This window comes from Quercus suber, unplaced genomic scaffold (genome assembly GCF_002906115.3).
Source record: "Quercus suber isolate HL8 unplaced genomic scaffold, Cork oak 2.0 scaffold_293, whole genome shotgun sequence".
NCBI classification, from domain to species: Eukaryota; Viridiplantae; Streptophyta; class Magnoliopsida; order Fagales; family Fagaceae; genus Quercus; species Quercus suber.
The window spans coordinates 303275-323246 of record NW_027069749.1 but is presented as its reverse complement, the minus strand read 5'-3'; the positions used below and the strand labels follow the sequence as shown (position 1 = coordinate 323246).

The following is a 19972-nucleotide window of genomic DNA, read 5'->3' as shown; positions in this document are numbered from 1 at the left end:
TGAGCATGCATGGATAATATATCTGTTTAGAAGCTATATTATAATTTCGAAAATTTTGTTTTAGATAAATAATATTTTTGCAAAAGTTTTAATTAGAAGCTTGAGATATCAACCATCAAATTGTAGTTTATAATGGGAAACATTTTTTTTTACCCTTTGTATCTGCCCGTGGGATACACAATCTTTGGAGTTTATCCATCCTAAATAAGAGTAAATTCGTCCTTATGACATTAATTCTTAAGTAGTTTATGTAAAAAGACCAGTACTTCACCCAATATTTCAATCTCAAGTTTCATGACACTAATTGAGAGACTCTAATATGTTGGAAAATTATAAGAACTAGCCACAGACCCGTACAATGCATAGAAAATTTTGAATATTTGTTTTTTGTTTAATGAAAAATAAAAATCGTAGATGAGACTTATAAGTATTAGTCTCAAATCATTCTTTAAATGATATGATTATTTTCTAACAAAATATAATTGATATAATATATTGGATTTTCTAAATTAAGCTATTTATATTTGTTACTTGAAAGTTATTTAAAATTTAAATTTTGTTATTTGAAAATTTAGGTTTTCTTTTTTAAAAGAAACATAATGTGTTTTACATTAAATTATCATCTAAGATAGATATTTTTATAAAAGGCAAAACTTCGGTACAGTATCTTAGGTATAGTACCTTAGGTTCCTCACTTAAAATTTTGACATCTGTCCAATTTAACAACCCAAACAAACAGCATTAAAATAGTATTAGTTTTTGTTTTTCTCTTTCATTCCTCCATCCTGTGAGAAAACGTAGAAGGTAGAACTGTAGAACCCCATGGAATTAGATCTCTCCAACTTCTCACCCTCAATCTAAACCAAATTGAAGCCAACAAAGGGTAAGAAAGCCAGTGGGTAAAGGGTAAGAAGGAGAAGGTAAAGATTGAGAAGGAGAAGGTAAGGGATGAGAAGGTGAAGATGCAAGTGAAGAAGTGAAAGTAGTTCTTGATTTTGGAGATTTGGGCTTCCTAGAAGCCGAGAGAGAGAGGGAAAAGATGAGATTTTTTGTTGCTTTTTCTCCTTTTCCTCTTTATTTTTTTGTTGGGGCTTTTTTGTTTGCTTTTGATGATGATATATGTTTATTCTTCAGCGGAAGTCACAGATCCTACAATTCAAAAGATCTGAATCCATGGGTTCTCTTGCAGTTGCAGTATAGGAAAAAGAAGGAATAAGAGGAAAAAATTTTAGTTTTAATGCCGTTTGTCTTGGTTGTTAAATTGGATAGATTTCAAAATTTTAAGTGGGAAACCTAAGATATTATACCTAAATTTTACCCTTTTATAAATAATGTAATGTATAGTTAAAATTTGTTTCTAGTACTACTTAAAAACGGTTCATCCACTATACATCTTACATAACCTAAAGAGAAAGCGGATATAAATAAATCCATAACTTATATTAGAAAAAAAATACAAACCTTTAATAACATAAAAAAAAAAATGTAATTTCATTAAGTTATGCTAAGAATGTGACATGATTGTCATGAATCAGCTCCTCTCTCTACACAAACTTCTCCTCTAAAGCATCTCCAAATTGGACTGAACTAGACCAAAGTGGACCAAATGGACTGAATAAGACTAAGATGGACCAAACTGAATCGAAATGGACTGAATGGACCAAAGCGGACCAAAGTGGACCAAGACAGACATAAGTGGACCAAAATTGACCAAATAGACCAAAATGCTACATTGATGTGACTCAATATATAGGAATGCAGCAACCAGAAATGTCATGCGTTAACTTTTAAAGTTTATATATAGATAATACTTTGTCCAACCTTTTTTGGAAAATAAGAAATGAGAGATTCAAATCCTGATTCTCCTCATAAAAAGAGAGTAAACAATGCACCACCCTAAATAATAATCTTATAAATTGCCTATTTCCAGTTGTAGATGTCTCTTTTTGTCTAAACTCAACACATCAGGGGAGTAAAATAAAAATAAAAAATAAAAAAAAATTGTTGTGATTTAAGGCTAGTAAAAGTGCATTTACTTGGAAAATAAAATAAAACAAACACAAAATATAAAAAACAATATTTTACATGATTAAGCCGACTCCAAACCTATGTCCATGACTAATGCTAACCAAAATGAACTATCAACTATATATGAATTAAAATCATTTTCAATCAAACCTCACAAACCAAACCTACAAAGTTACATAGTTATAAAAACAACACTCATAAACCTCACAAAAATGAACAAAAACATAAACTAACATACCTTGCACACAAACTCACAATTCCAAACTCCAAGTACATTAATAACTCTAGCATAATGAATACACTCAATAAGTCTCTCATACAAAATTAAAAGAGATAAAACGCTCAAATTATTCATCATATAAACTCACTCCATGTTCTTTTAAGAGTACTCTATCCATATGGGAGAACTAGTGAACAAAAAACACTAAACCCTTTGCACCAATATTTATTTATAATGCTCTAATTCTATTCTTACATAGACAAGAAATAGCCAATTACTTCTTTAAGAAAGAACTTTCATTCCATACCAAAGAAAATTATTTTCTTTTTAACCAAGGAAAAACTATTTCCTCCCACACCAAGAAATCTTAAATCAAATCAAACTAGAATTTGAGGTAATTTCTCACGGTTTTCATGGGCCAAATAATAAATAAATAAAAAAAAAAGAAAAGAAAAGAAAAGAAAGAGCACACAAAAAAAAAAAGAAAAAAAAGGCTAGTAACAAAAATAAGCTGACTTTTTGCTGAGATCTACTTTTTTTTTTTTGATAAGCTTCAATCTATTGCTGAAAAATGAACAAAGAACAAAGTTGGAACTCTTCCTTACAAACAGCTAAAATCACTAGGGGAAGAGAATCCTTAAAGAAAAGAAAAGACAAAAAAGAGCTTAAAGCAAATTTGATAGCTACATGTACTGCAGAATTACAACACCTCCTAACCTAAACAAAAGAACAACTATCCAAAGACTTTGCTAACTCAGCCATGTTAGTGATTATGGTTCAGATGGACCACTCCAAATTAGTCTTAAGAGGAGACAGGTAGTCCATACAGGTCTTAGAATCCCCTTCGATTGAAACATAGATCCATCCTTCTTTTAAAGCAATCTGGACAACCCATAGGATCGCTTCAGCTTCAACTTGGAGTGGTGAACGAAAGGAGATGGTTTTGGCCCAAACATCATAGACGGAACCAGAATGCTCCCTTGCAACAACTGCTATGGCTGCCTTGGAGCTAGATAAGGTTGCATCAACATTGAGTTTAATGCAACCAAGTGGGGGGGGGGGGGGGGGGGGGAGACAAGCATGNCTGAGTTAGCAAAGTCTTTGGATAGTTGTTCTTTTATTTAGGTTAGGAGGTGTTGTAATTCTGCAGCATATGTTATTTATAGTACTTTCGGCAAAAAGTTTTCAGTTTTAGCAAAATAAGTAGATCCAGCAACATGGTACTCAACCCCCCTAATGCTCTATGCAACTCCTGGGAACTTTGGAAGGTCTCTCTAAACATGGCCTCAACATTAGAGGAAATATGGTATCTCAGAAACTCTATATTACACTCGAAATCTCCGTTGGAACTGCATGTTTCTGTTTAGCTAATTCAAAGAAGATGTCAAGAATATATGCTACGTGCCCAATTCCCCTACCCAACTGGTGCCTCATGATCCGATACACTCTGGGCTTCCCCCCCCCCCCCCTCCACTTGGTTGCATTAAACTCAATGTTGATGCAGCCTTATCTAGCTCTAAGGCAGCCGTAGCATTGTTGCAAGGTGGGCGTTCTGGTTTCGTCTGTGGTGTTTGGGCCAAAACCATCTCCCTCCGTTCACCACTCCAAGTTGAAGTTAAAGCGATCCTATGGGCTGTCCAGATTGCTTTAAAAGAAGAATGGAGCTATGTTTCAATCGAAAGGGATTCTAAGACCTGTATGGACTACTTGTCTCCTCTTAAGACTAATTTGGAGTGGTCTATCCGAACCATCATCACTAACATGGCTGAGTTAGCAAAGTCTTTGGATAGTTGTTTTTTTGTTTAGGTTAGGAGGTGTTGTAATTCTGCAACACATGTTATTTATAGTATTTTCAGTAAAAAGTTTTCAGTTTTAGCAAAATAAGTAGATCCCAGCAACATGGTACTCAGCCCCCTAAATGCTCTATTCAACTCTTGGGAATTTTGGAAGGTCTCTCTAAACATGGCCTCAACATTAGAGGAAATATGGTATCTCAGAAACTCTATATTACACTCGAAATCTCCATTGGAACTGCATGTTTCTGTTTAGCTTATTCAAAGAAGATGTCAAGAATATATGGCTATGTGCCCAATATCCCCTACCTAACTAGTGCCTCATGATCTGACATGCTAGGCTTCCCTGGGGGGGGGGGGGGGGGGGGGGGGGGGGGGGGGAAGCCCAGCGTGTCGGATCATGAGGCACCAATTGGGTAGGGGATATTGGGCACGTAGCCATATATTCTTGACATCTTCTGTGAATTAGCTGAACAGAAACATGCAGTTCCAACAAAGACTTCGAGTGTAATACAGAGTTTCTGAGATACCATATTTCCTCTAATGTTGAGGCCATGTTTAGAGAGACCTTCCAAAGTTCCCAGGAGTTGCATAGAGCATTAGGGGGGTTGAGTACCATGTTGCTAGGATCTACTTATTTTGCTAAAACTGAAAACTTTTTGCTGAAAGTACTATAAATAAAGGTAAAAGTTAGTTGAAATAGTATAGTGAAACCCATGAATAGTACCAAAAAATACAGTGAGATCCATGAATAATAGCAAAAATAAGCTAAATAGTAAAATAAGATTGTTTTTTTAGCTAGAGCCAAATGCACACTTAATATAAGAATAATTTCAATAAAAATTCAATGCTATGATGCTAATAAAGCAATAAAAAATGCAAATAAAAAATGTTATATTGAAATATCCGTTTTATTTTTGCCCACTCATCTTTCCATCCCAAAGGTCTTGTGATGGAGAGCCAAAACCTCTAATGCAAGCAAAGAGTTAGTGGAGGAAATTACTACATAAAGATTTGAAAGGTTCTAGGGTACTAGTGCGAGCAAAACATTGATAGAGGTTTCATAGAAAGTCTAGACTACAAAGGTTTTGTGAATCGGGACTATTTATAACTCTTCCTTTATTTGTGGATTTTACACAAGATTGTTTCCGTCCTTAAAGTCAATGGCAGAGTCAAGATTTTAGCGTAGAGGGACAAGTAATAATTATAAAGTTTTAATTAAAATAGAAAATATAGTGTAAATGTAGGTTATAAATTGTTTTTGGGCATTTTGTTAGGGTAGTTAGTTTTATCATTATTGTTAGATTGTATGATATTTTCTTTTCTCAGAAAAAAAAAAAAAAAGATTGTATGATATTTTTATTTTCAACTTAAGAATATCAATGTTTTATTTTTTTTCAATTTTAGATTGTATTTACTGCCAAAAAAAAAAAATCAAAACCATAAAGAATATGTAGTATTGTAGAAGAATTAAATAAAACAAATATATATTATATTGACACATTAATTTGGGATGTTGCGACAGTATACCATTTGGGTATCACAATATAAGAGACATACTCCCTAACTCACACTATTTATGTGCAATATGCTTCTAGCTCAAAATAGTGTGAGCCTATTAGTTATAAGTCTCTCTATAAATTCAATTCTCCTCCCACTCGATTTTCAAACAATAAAATCAAAAAAAAGAATACCCAAATACTATCCTAATCCTTCCAAAAAAAAAAAAAAAAAATCAATCTTTCTATAATCTCAAAATCCCTTAGGTAATCTCTCAAAACTCCATTGTACTTGTTAGTTGTTATGCTTTGGTTGCTTCAATAATTTCCATGCTAATGTGATTATCTTGTGGAAATGCTTGAATGATTTATATGTGATTATTTACATGCTTATTGCACTAGAATCATTTTTCAAGTTGGGAAAAGTTTTGTTGCAAAATGAGTTATGTGGTTGCAAAAAGAAAAAGACAAGTGTCTAAGGGCCCACTTGATTGTGTGTATTGCACATGACTCATAGACATATATTGCTTTCTTTTTGCTGCCACATTATGCAGCAAAACCTTTCCCTTTAACAAGTTAATGCTAGATAGCATGTTAAATTTCCTAATCAAGTGACTATATTATATTCATACATGTTAACATGGATATTACTTAGTATGTTATATTTAACGTCTTTCCCATTTTAATTCATGATGTTATATTTATTGTCTTTCCCATTTTAATTCTTGTAATAAAGCTTTTTGTGTTTAGATGAATATGGCATGCAACCTTAATACAACATTTGGATAGTCAAAATTTTCGTTTATGCTGGAATTTCACATATGGTTTTCGCGCAAGATATATTTGATAGTATAGTTTTAACGAGGGTGTGACTATATATAAATGAGTTATAATTTTGTAATTCTATATTTTAGGTAATAGAGTTTCAATGAGTGTGATCCCGAAATGTAAATACCTTTTTTTTTTAATAAAAAGATAAGTAAGGACTAAAATAATAATTTTACCTTTATATTTATGAAAAGAAAGGTACGATTAGTTTGGACTAATAACTTGCAACACAAGAAAGAAAAAGGGTACGAATACATATCCAATCCATACACTATTTGGTTTGGACTAAGAGCATTCACAGCAGTGTAGCTATAATGCTATAATGCTAAAATTTAGCTCCAGAAACACAAAAATCACGCTACAGCAGTGGAGGCAAAAGTTAAAATTTTAGATGATTATGAACAGTACACATCTATATATAGATGTGCACTGTTCATCAAAGCTAAAAATAAAATACATTATTTTATTCAGGTTTTGATTAAAAAAAAGGCCACTTGCTCACTCTCTCATTCACTCTCACTGTGCCTCTCTCTCTCTCTCTCTCTCTCATTCACTCTCATCTAAAATCTCTGAACTTCATCTCTCTCAATCTCACTCTCTGTTCACTGCCTCTCTGCTCAATCTCTTTCCAAGCCCAATCCTCACCGTCCGTTTCTCTCTTCCTCATCACCACCACCCACTTCCCTCCACCTCCGTCTCTCTCTCACCCACTTCGCTCTCTCTCCACCACCACAACAACCCCACTCGCCATTTCCTCACCGCTTTCTCCATCGCAAACTTCGCCGTATCATTCCCCGGCGGAGACGACAACAACAACAATGGAAACAGCGGCGGAGGTGGTAGCAGAGGAGGAGGAGGCGATGAGGGGTCGTTGGCGGAGGACAAGAACATAGAGGAGGCTTTGATGGTGCTAGCGGAGGCTGGGAGGTCGTTGAAGAATTTGCCGAAGGACTTGGCGGCGGCGATCGAGGCCGGGAGAGTCCTCGGCGCGGTGGTGTCGAGGTTTTTGGAGCTGGAGAAGTCGCCGGTGTTGCGGTGGTTGATGCAGTTCGGCGCGGTGGTTGTTATGTGATACAATTAAGGTTCGGCGCTGTTTCCACTAGCTAGCTGTGATAAATTGCCAATTGGGTTTTCTGGGTTTATTTTGTTTTATGGTTTAGTTGTCAAAATCACCTCAATTTGGCCAAGTTAGCTTGTGTTTGATTTTTTTTTTTTTTTTTTGTGGTGATTTGTGTGGTGGTTTTTGGCTAATTTGGATTTTTGGCCGTATTTGTGGGTGGTTGTTCTTGGCTTGCTAGTTGTTGTTGGGTGGTTGTGGGTGGTTCTTGGTTGGCAGTGGTAATGGATTTTGCTATTGATCGGTTTGTGATGATTTTTTTTGGTAGTAGGATATATTATTTTATTGTAGTAGATATATTATTTTATTGTAATGTTTATATTATTTTATTATGTTAGAAGTTAAAATAGATTCACTGCTGCAGCATGTGTATAGGTAAAATAGATAAAGTAACTTTTGGTGGAGCTAAAAAGCTAAATTTTTAGCTCCACTGCTGTGAATGCTCTAACTATGGTAGGATTCCACTCACACAGCAAAACAAGTCGGCGTGAGTTCTTTATAAAAGGTATGCGTGTGTGGCTTTCTAAGAATTGAAAAAAAAAAGAAAAAGGCACACCAGACAATGAGTGCCGCCAGGGGAAAAAGGGAGAAGAAAGAAGAAGAAAAAGAGTGCAGTGTTTGAGTGTGAGTGTGAGAGTAAGGAAAGAAAATTTTGGGGTTTTTCTAGGGAGAGATTTCAGAATTGTTGTATTCAAAATTAGTGAAGATCACAAGATCACAGGTATTTGGTGTAGTTTATAATTGATTTTATAATAGCTAATTTTTATCTCGAATTCATCATGTGGTTTTTCCCTTCAAAATAAAAGGTTTTCAATTTTGTGTTCTAAATTTTTTGGAGATTGGTTAAAATTCTCAGTGGATTTTCTTAATTCACAGGTGTGAGGCATAAATAATATCGGTCATCTGAAACACTAAGAAACTTGAGAAACTTGGGGGAGCTCAAAAGTTTGCAATCATGTTTCCCACTAGAGACATGCCTTCACCATCATCATTGTTCTCAGCCTACGCTTCCATGGCCGCCTCAATGATGCTTGTACGTTCAATGGCCAACGAACTCATTCCCCACCCAATTCGTGGCTATCTCCTCTCCACTCTGCGCTACTATTTCAAGCCTCGCTCTCCTCAGCTCACCCTAGTTATCGAAGAAAACTGTGGTATGTCCCGCAACCAAGTCTTCGATGCTGCAGAAATTTACTTGTGCACCAAGATTAGCCCCAACACCGAAAGGCTCAAGATCAGCAAAAGCCCAAAGGATAAAAATTTAACAATCCGTCTTGAGAAGGGAGAGAAGCTAGTCGATTTCCACGAAGGGATTGAGCTTAAGTGGAGATTTGTCTGTGATGAAACAGAGAGGAACAACCCAATAATGGTCATAACAATGGTCAAAGATCAGAAAAGCGATACTTTGAGCTAACTTTCCACAAGAAACACAAAGACGAGATCGTGAGCTCTTATATACAGTTTGTTCTTGAGAGAGCCAAGGCCATCAGAGATGAAGAAAGGGTTTTGAAGATGCACACGCTTAACACTTCGTACTGTTACAATGGTGTCAAGTGGGAGTCCATAAATCTTGAACACCCAGCTACGTTTGAGACATTGGCTATGGACCCAGAACTGAGAAACGCTGTTATAGAGGATCTGGATAGGTTTGTGAAGAGGAAGGATTACTATAAGAGAGTTGGGAGGGCATGGAAACGTGGTTACTTGCTGTATGGACCACCAGGCACTGGAAAATCGAGCTTGATTGCAGCCATGGCTAACCATTTGAAGTTTGACGTGTATGATTTGCAACTTGCAAATATATTACGTGATTCAGACCTGAGAAGATTGTTGCTGGCTACTGCAAATCGATCAATACTTGTGATTGAAGACATTGATTGCAGTGTGGATCTTCCAGATCGTCGCCATGGAGATGGACGTAAGCAACATGACGCACAGGTTCGTAATTACACTAATAATTTTCCGAACTTTTTTCCAATTTGCATAGTTATTTTCTTTAAAAATAAAGTTAATTACTACTAAAGTAATTTGAGTAGACGTAACAAGGGTGCTGATTAATTGCTGAAAATTTGCCCAAGATTGGGTGAAAGTATTCAACACACTTTGTGTCAATGTCACAATGCTCCCACTAACTGTTAAATTAAATTTTATAAATTATAAATGCTGCTCCCACTAACATTCTATTTATCTTATTAATTATTAGATTTAATAAAGGTAAATATCTTTTATCTAAGTTTTAAGACATTTGAATTTTAGTTCAACTAAAAATTCTATGAGATTAAATTCTATAAGGATGGGGCGTAAACTTATGTTTTACACCATCCAATAAGTGATTGACACATCAGCATTTTACTTAAAATTTATTAATATTCAATATATCCTACCACACTTAATAATATCTCGATAGATTCCCAATTTGGTTGGATTTATATATGGGTATTGGAATTGATTGAGTGTGATTGAGTTTATTCTTAAATATGTGATAAGATGATGTGGCATGTTGAGATTGGAGGGGTAAAACATGGGTTTTACACCACGTCCTTATAGAATTTAATCTCTTATTTTAAAAATTTTCAAAAATTTTAAAATAAAGCCTAATATTTATTTTAATTATATTGATCATGGATCATATAAATTTTTATTTTAATATAATAAAATTTGCACATTACACACTATTCATGCCCCAAGTACACCATTATATAAATATATTATGATAGTTAATTTAGAATTTCAAGTAAGTCAGTGCATAGTAGATAATATTCGTAGAATATAGTTATTGGTTTTACATGACCTACATAATAAAAGTAGTTCAAAGCCATGTTTCTCACCTCTCCACCAACCAACATGAAAAAAATAGTTCATAATTTTGCATAACCACTAGCAAGTTTTTAGGATTTTTGCTAATCCCCGGCCCCTAGCTATTGGATATTATTATGTTGATATATTACGATTCTATTGACATGTATTATGAGAGGCTATGTCTTAACTCTTTTATTTTAATTTGATGCAATGTAATTTCTACCAATAAATAAAAATATATATATTTTTGTAAATTTTTTTCATAAAATTTTAATTAATCCATATATCTCATGAACATACCATTAATAATTATATTTAATTAAGTGACAGGGGAATGTAATCTATGGAATAATTAAGAAGGGAATCATAATTTGGAAATTCCTCCTCTGAATAAATTTGTGGGGCTTATCCCATTCAATTATATTTTAATTTTTGACCTGTTTACTAACAATGACAAGTTGCATTTTCAAGTGTTAATACTTTTTTCACATGCACTCCACCGCCCCTATCTTTTTCTTTACTGTCAGTCAAACAAATGCACTCTTTTTCCAAAGTCTCATAAATTTGTTTTGCTTTGTCTTTCTTTTTTTTTCTTTTAAAAAGATGATAATAAAATAATTAGAACATAATGGAGACGAGTGATTTTTTTTTTTTAATAAATTAATCAGAAAGGAGACCCATTTGATCTTTTTGATTTAGTGCATCTTACTTTGGATTACATTTAAGAATGTCATTGGTTTGTAAGCAGTGTGTACTGTGTAAGGTTAATGAAACAGCTCAGCCCCCATTAGTCCCCACCACCTCATGTCCGAAATATACATCATCCTTTTTACCAAAAAAGAAATATACATCATCCTTTCACTATCAAAGCCACGCCAGAACCCCCTGTTTTTTTATGAAAGCCATCTAGGACCACCACCTACTGTAAAATACAATTGTCAGGTAGGAAAGTCTTTTGAGCAGTAGTGGGTAACAAATGGGTCTTCATTTGTGTAAAGTTATATATCCAATCTAAGTGTGTCGATTTCAGGTTTTAGATTTATTTTCTCTTACATGCATTGAACAATGGACAATGGTTCAGCAACAATTGCCTTGTGTTTTTATTTGATTCTCCCAAGCCATGTATAATTGTTGGACAGCTCAGAGCCAATACTGAAGTTTATAGTAGTAGTTATCTTATTACTATTTCTGTTTCTGTCCTCATACTCTTCTTTTTTGTTGAAAAAGGAGATGCATTGCATTAAAGAAGAAACTAAACAGTACAATTATTAGTAAAAATTGAATAGTACTTCTCTTTTCAATGCCATGCATGCCACTCATGTTAGCTTGTGTTGGGCTTTCTCCCCAATTATTCGGTTTTGTCATTGTCGTAGGTCCCCCTTTCTGGGATATGACCAAGAGGGTCTAGACTCTAGACCGTTCGATCAAGGAAGAGCAACCCAACATATAAAAAAGTAATTTATGCTTCTTATTAAAATATCATCAGAAAGCATACAAAGGAAACCCAATCACACATATGGATAGGACAAATAAGGAACATCGCTTAGTGATGATTTCACAGCATTTTTCCACAATAACTGGGAATAATGTTCAGAATATGACGTAAATAGAGATAGGGTTTGATCTTAGAATCAACTTAGACGCTGATACTCTGATAAACTATCATTGGTCTATAAATAAAAGCTTAAATTACTATATAAGGCCTAACTTTGTTGTCAAACATAAATGAAATTCAATGAACACCATTATACTAAAAAAGTGTTTACTATTCTTAGTATGTGCAGTTGACACTATCTGGACTACTAAACTTCATAGACGGCTTATGGTCTAGTTGTGGAGACGAGAGAATTATCGTATTCACCACCAACCACAAGGACAGGTTAGACCCTGCTCTGTTGCGTCCTGGACGCATGGACATGCACATTAACATGTCCTATTGCAACTTACACGGATTCAAGCAATTGGCCTCAACTTACTTGGGAATCTATGGCCACCACCACCTCTTTGGAGAGATTGAAGGCTTAATGGGAGAGACACAGGTAACTCCAGCACAAATTGCTGAAGAGTTGATGAGGAGCGAGGATGCTGATGTTGCACTCCAAGGAGTTATTAAGCTCCTTAAGCGTAAGAAAATGGAAGGCGATGAAGTTGAAGATGTTGCTGATCAGAACAAGGCTGCAATTCAAAAGGCAAAAAGGCAGAAATTGGAAACAAACCAAGAAGATCTGGGAGGAACGTTGTAGCAAAAAGCAACCGAAGAAATAGAAAATTCTTGTAATCAGGAAGAAGCTGATTGTCTAATGTCATTGTAAAATTATCACTAATGCTTAGACTTGTGAGTAATTCTACTACTCTTTCTCGATCAGGCTGGTTCAACAGATTTTGAGATGTAAGGCCATGAATTTTAGTGGTTTTTTTTTATCATATTGAAATATCAATTAATAGTTTTTTTATTCAACTTTTTATATTATTACATATTTTTATAANTGCTAATAATGCAACATTGTCAAACTCTAGTATTGATATTCTAATTTTTTATTTTCTTTGAACAAAGAACTTCGGCCCCCCAAGTTTGAATCCTAGTTTCGTCCCTGGGCGCACTTGTAACATTGTTTTTAGTAAAATGGTTGGTGACACCAAATTCGTAAAGGACAACCCAAACTTAAACAATATGATAAATGGAAATAAGCTAGATGTATATATTTTATATTTTCTGGTTTATGGGATAATAAAAATACTCAATAATTTAAATGATAGATAAGCTCACCACCAAAGTAAACCCAAAGGGATACGGATAACACCACCTAAAGGAATTTAACTAAGGATACAGAACTAGATTGGCTCACCACTCTATGGGATACAGATTAACACCACACAAAATATACAAAAACCGATACTCGCCACCCAAAGGAATTCACCCAAGGGATAAGAGATAATTTATAAAAAATCCATCTTTTGAAAAACATGAGGTTTTTTTCAATCTGAAAATACACTCTGATTTTTATTTGATTTAGCCAAAGGCTTAAATAGAGTTTGGAATAGTCCTCTAAGCATAGAAAAACAAAAAAAATAATAAATACATTCACTTAACTTGACCAAAGTCAAATATAACTTTTAGGAATTTAGGAACACAATAAAGTACTTATCTATCTAGGAGAAATAAAACATAAAGTCTGATTCATTCTAAGAGACACTAAATAAAGATTATTTGACTTAATTAATAATAATAAAGGTTTTAAAATAATGGGTTGTTATTCTGAAAGCTTTTGGGCCAAACTAACATCAGATCGAATTTGTTGGATCTAGGACACTCTAGCTAGAACTTGGGACACTCTGGTCTCAAGAGGAATAAAACATAATGATTGAATGTTTCCTAGGAAACCAATATTAAATGCTCTTTAACTTCTTGGAAAAAATGACTTCAAATATCTTTTGAATTGTTGGGCAAATAATGGCTTTATTTGCTAAGCTTGAAAATCAACATGGTTAGGTTTAAGAAACTGATTGGATTGAGCTGTAGTCTTATACTAATACTTCTTGTGCCAACATGTTTGTAGCTACCACTTTACTCACATGTCAATTAGATTTAAATTTGTTTGGATTTTTATTGGCTTAATATTTAGAGAGAATTTTTGTGGAGGTGGAGAAAAAATGCTACACCCACTTATATATATATATATTTTTTTTTTCTTTAAAAAATAACATCGTCTATCATTCTATAATTTTGGGACCCTTTTTAACAATTTTGGGGCCCTTGGGACCATTTATAAATTTTTGGGATAGGTGGGGTATTAGGCCTAGGCCTAGAGCTGTTTTTATTTTTTTAGTATTTTTTTATATTAAGTAAGCCTCAAGCCGCCCTGCCCTCGACTAAAAGCTACCTTGAGATATGCACTAGGAGAAATTAGAGTGTTACTAGGAGATATTAGATTGACAAAATAGGACTAGAAAAGGATAAGACAGAAATTAGATAGACAAAATAGGACTACAAAAGGATAAACAGAAACATTAGAGGACTTTCCTATACAATCCATTCCTTTTTCTTTTTCTTTTTTGATTAGCCATTCCGAATAATTGAATACGTTATTAGTCAGAAATGTCAATTATTCTCCATGAGAGGAAGTGAGTAGCAAAACGTGGATAAAGCTCGAGCACGACCTTGCCGTACTTCTTTGGTTTTTAATACGAAAGGTAGACATTCAGCCACGTACAACAAAGGAATATAACCGGGCTATCATCTTATATATATATATATATATATATTTTTTTTTTTTTTGAGTCAAATCATCTTTATATATATATATATATATAATTTTGTTTTTGAGACAAATCATGTTTTATATATATATATATACACACACACACATATATCATACTGTCATACTTCTTTCTGTATGCGATTTTACGATTTTAAAAGCTTGTCAGATATATGTTCCGATGCATTTGTTCGAGGGAGCGAAGCAAGAAACTAACCAGACTGATTCTGAATACAATTGTTCCATGAAATTGCCCTCGCCGGCTGGCCCCAAGAGATGAAGTAGGCTATATGCTCATAGTAATGTATAAATGAGTCAACTCTCAAGTATGAGGATTAATAACTTTGTATGAGATCTCCAACTCCTACAACGGCTCCTAATGTATATTTTCTGAGCCCCTTCTCGTTTCAATCACATCCATATAACTCAGATTAAAACATAAAATTCCTCATTTAACTTTTATATGTATACTAGTCGCTAATTTATGCAATATACTAAATAGTTAATAAAAATAGAAAATAGTATAAAGTATTTCATTGATCTAAAGTTTTAATAATTATTGGCATCTAAGGTTATTATTCAAACAGAAAACATAAGACATGGGAGATGGAGTGAATACATAATTAATGTACTGTTTTTTTTTTTTTTTCCCTCGAAGTAAAAGATTAGAAAAAAGAACTTACGTTGAATCTATTAAAAAAAAAATCAAATAATAAGTGTAGCGTGAGGTTTTATTTTATTTTTTATATGGAAACAACAGTTCTAAATTCTAATTGGTTTCAAATAATTCTAACAATTAAAATGCTAATGCAATAATAATTTGATCGATAGAGGAAATCATAAAAATACAAAACTCTTCTATTTGGAATTCCAATGATTTTTAGTCCTAATAGCTAGAAAATATAAAAAATTTATGGCTTAAACATTAACAATTTATATGGTGTACACACAATGGAACTCTAAGTATAACATGGAGTCTTTGATAATTTAAGTTGGCAAGGATCTTGAGTCCTTATAGAACTTTGTCAAATTTTTATAATTAAAAAATAAATTATAGGTACGATTTGGTTGGAGCCATGTTGGATGATCCTGCTTGAGCTTTTGACTCGTATGTTAGCAACAACCACACCAATTTAAGTGTGTCTAATTCTCTAAGCAGCGGCCAAAGCAAATATAAAAAAATTTCTGTCTTAAACATTAACAATTGTCATGATGTACACACAATGGAATTCCAAGTATAACATGGAGTTTTTGATAACTTAAGTTGTCAAATTTTTATAATTTAAAAAATATATATAATGCGGTGTAAATCGAGGCTTGCAAAGTTTATGTGTCAAAAGTTTAAAAGGTCAATAAAAAGTCAAAAGCTTCATTTTATTATTTTGAGTTAAAAAGTTAATTAGCAATTAAATTGGGATCAATGAGAAATTTTTAAACTTTTCAAAAAATAATTCGATAGTTATAATGGATGTTGGGAGGATTTAAGCCTTGGTTTTCTTCGTTAGAAACATTAGAAAGTGTCAATTAAGTTAAATGACTCTTGGCAGAAAATTTTTAAATTTTTAAACAACCTTGAAATATAAGTTTTATTCTTGAATTGATGATGATGATGATATTGACTATAATAATAATAGTCGTCGAGTTCACCATTGTCTTTTCAAATTTCAAATTTCAAATAGTGAGGAATTGCAAGTAGATTGGAATCTTGTTGCAATAGCGGGTGAGAAGAAATTATGATTATATTAAAAAGTAATAAAAAATATTGTTAATGTGACTCTTTGATGTCTTGTAATATAGTTTTATTTTAGTTGTGATAGATATTTCTAGGAGGATTCAAATTTTGAATTATTTTTAGATTAGTTATTGATATTTTATTGGTAATCAAATTTCTCTTAAAGAGCATTTTATTAATATTTTATTTGTTTTTTGATTATATTAGGAGAATATTTATTTACTCTAAGTAAGGCATTACACACCTGTAAGATGAAGCTTTATTGCTGTGTGGTCTTTGTCATGTGCCTAACTTATATAGTTGGGTTCGGGGCAAGACAATAAGCAAATTTAACCGCAAAGAAAAATAATAATTTAAGAACTGTGAGGCCTTTTTTGAGTTGTGCGTTGGGCTAGGCTACTCCTCTTCGGTCTTTGCCTCTATGGACCCAAACTTGACTTGATGTTTATTTTCGATTAACTCATATTTTTATCACCTAATCCTTTATTTCTTTTGTAAAAACCATTGTTATCATTGTGATTGTCATAAATAGGGATTACTTGCTCATTTTTCACTAAGAAAAGGTCACTATATTCTGTTTTTCTGTTGTTATTATATCTGCCTGCCGTAACTCATTTGAAACAGCTCTGCCTGCCATAAGAACGCCCCTGGCAGACGAGGCCTAGTTTGTGCACAAGCTAGCCCAAGTTAAGTTACAGTTGGGCCGGTCTCAACTCTTCTACTCAGAACACTCGGGCACACTATCGCAGGAGNTGTGTGTGTGTGTGTGTATGTATATTTTTTTTTTCTTTTCCTGCCGTGAACAGGGTTGTCTCTTCGAATTTCCCAAATTGGCAATTATTCTGAAACATAGCCGCCGTTTCATTAATATCATTTTCTTCTTAATGGCTGAACCATCACCTCCCTTCAGGCCGGCATTAATGACTCAGTTATTTAGAGTAGAGTCTCTCTGCAATCCAAACACAAACTCTTTCCTTTCTAAAAAAAAAAAAGAAAACTCTGTCCGTTTCTCTTCCTTCACCGTTTTCTTCTTTTCAAACACTCATACCCACCTTACTTCGGTCAAGCCTTTATACTATGGCGTCGATGAAAAGCCAAGGCTCTTCCTGCCGTAAAGGGAAAGAAGCCATTTTCGATCCTCCCACCGCGCAAGAGATAGACGAGGAGCTCGCGTACTCTGAGTTGGACCATTCCAACGAGGAAGAGGCGCAGCGCAACCCAGATAGTGAATGCCCTTTAATCGATCCTTGGTATGATGTTCATCCTCATTTTCCCAAGATTCCTGGTGATTACAAGCCACCGCCGTCGGGTCGTGTGTGGCTCGCTCTTTGCCGGTGAAACCCCAATGTTTCTTAGGCCCCGATGTCTTCTTCCATCTCCAATTTAGTCATTCGTCAAGGCATTTCACTCCTTATGCCTATCCATTTTGAATTTGGGTCAGGTATCGCACTTGGTTGGAAGGAGTGGGTTGATAGGGAGTTATCCGATACGGGCTTCATGGGTTTGCTTCAGCGGGCCGGTGTCCTGCTGTTAGGAATGCTATAAGCATAAGGATAATAATTGGTGTATTGAGATTTAGTTAGTTAGTTACAATTCTAAACATGTTAATCACATTTAGCACATGTTGGAATTATTAATGCACATAGGGAATAATAGAACCAATAGGATAAGGCCATGTGGGCCAATGAGATTAGAGTTAGTCTCCTATAAATACATGATTGTAATCCAATATGAAAATCAATGAAGAATAAACCAATTTGTTAGTGCATTAGTGCATATATCTCTCTCTCTCTCTCTCTTAATCTCTCTATTTCTCTATGGAGGGTGACTACCTCGAATTAAGTCAATTTCCCTACAATCCCCATCCATTCCCTTATAATTCCTACCCATCCCCATTAGGAACCTCTAGGTTCCTAACAAGTGGTATCAGAGCCGTTGATCTTGAGATGAGCAATTGTGATGAAAGAAAACTTTTGAAAAAAATACAAGAATTGTTGAACAAAGCCATAGAAGAATCCAAGGATATTTCAAAGAGGATGAAGGCCTTGGCTGAATCTAACATGGCCATGAAGGCGTTGGCTGAATCTAACATGGCCATGAAGGAAGAACTTTCAAGAGTGCAAGAGAATCTTGAAAACATGTCCAAAGAAGAGTTACAATCTCTTGATTCAATGAAAGTCAAAGAACAAATCAAGTTCCAAGAACCCATTCTTGATGCACCAATGGAGGCTTCCATTCAAGAGTCTATGATTCAAGAAGTGGCAATCCAAGTGTCGGTGATCCAAGAATCCAAGATACAAGCGCCAACAATTTTAATGGTTCTAGAATCGAATGAGGTCTTGAGGATACAAAAACATTTCAAGGTTGAGAGAACTAATGAGACCTTGAAGATTGAAGAACCATTGAAGGCTCAAGAATTCGAGCAAATTTTGAAGATCTACGAAGAAGAAACCTTCATATGCACAAGATCGCTTGTCAAAGAGAAATGCATGAATATGGTGATCAAAATGTCACTACGGTATTGGTCCATTGGAAGATCTCCTTTGATGAAGATGTTATTTCACAACAACACCTTGTGGGCAAGGTGTTTTCAAGGGGAGGGAAATGTTAGGAATGCTATAAGCATAAGGATAATAATTGGTGTATTGAGATTTAGTTAGTTAGTTACAATTCTAAACATGTTAATCACATTTAGCACATGTTGGAATTATTAATGCACATAGGGAATAATAGAACCAATAGGATGAGGCATGTTAATCACATTTAGCACATGTTGGAATTATTAAATGCACATGGGGAATAATAGAACCAATAGGATAAGGCCATGTGGGCCAATGAGATTAGAGTTAGTCTCCTATAAATACATGATTGTAATCCAATATGAAAATCAATGAAGAATAAACCAATTTGTTAGTGCATTAGTGCATATATCTCTCTCTCTCTCTCTCTTAATCTCTCTATTTCTCTATGGAGGGTGACTACCTCGAATTAAGTCAATTTCCCTACAATCCCCATCCATTCCCTTATAATTCCTACCCATCCCCATTAGGAACCTCTAGGTTCCTAACACCTGCAGGCCGTCGTCCTATCCCGAAGCCTATCCAATTTTCGAGACCTCTACAACCTTCGCCATTTGGTTCGCTGGTGGTGTGCCACCACCCACACATTCTTCTTTTCCTGTGGCGAATTCACTGTTACCCTTGAAGACGTGGCTAATCAATTACTTTTGCCAATTCTCAGTGATGTTGATCCTGCCACCATAGAACTTTCCCTGGAAGAAGAAGCTATTGAAGTTGAGTTGAAGAAGAGAATGACCGGAAACGCCAAGTTATCGTATTGGTTAGTTCTTCTTCCAAATTTTTTGTAATTGCTCGCCGTGCTGCTTTCGTTGCCTTTTGGCTTTGCAAGTTTGTTTTTGGATCCCACCCTTATTATGCCATAAAACCTTTGTATTTCCGTCTGGCCATAAAAATATCTGCCGGGATGAGTTTGCCGCTGGCCCCTATGTTCTTAGGGCATCTATACGTCCAACTGGATATCCTGCGGAGTGACGAGAGTCAGGCCAGCTCCTGCCACATAGTCACTTCCTCTGTACATAGCACCATCCTGTAGCAGTTGATATTTGAGCACTGTGCCCAGCACTTAGCGAAGTGTAGGCCCGTTCGCTTTGCTAAAAAGAAGTATCAATCCTGCCCACAGG

At 34.7% G+C, this 19972-nt stretch overlaps 1 protein-coding gene across 1 annotated transcript; it reads left to right on the top strand.

Annotated features, from left to right (window-relative positions):
* The first annotated feature begins 8023 nt into the window (after positions 1 to 8023).
* LOC112035145 (AAA-ATPase At5g17760) lies at positions 8024 to 12737 on the top strand. The gene is given in 4 exon segments (XM_024067979.2): positions 8024 to 8206; positions 8362 to 8843; positions 8846 to 9423; positions 12069 to 12737. Coding segments are annotated over 3 exon segments (1440 nt in total). The 5' UTR covers positions 8024 to 8206; positions 8362 to 8440; the 3' UTR covers positions 12528 to 12737.
* The last annotated feature ends 7235 nt before the right edge of the window (positions 12738 to 19972 follow it).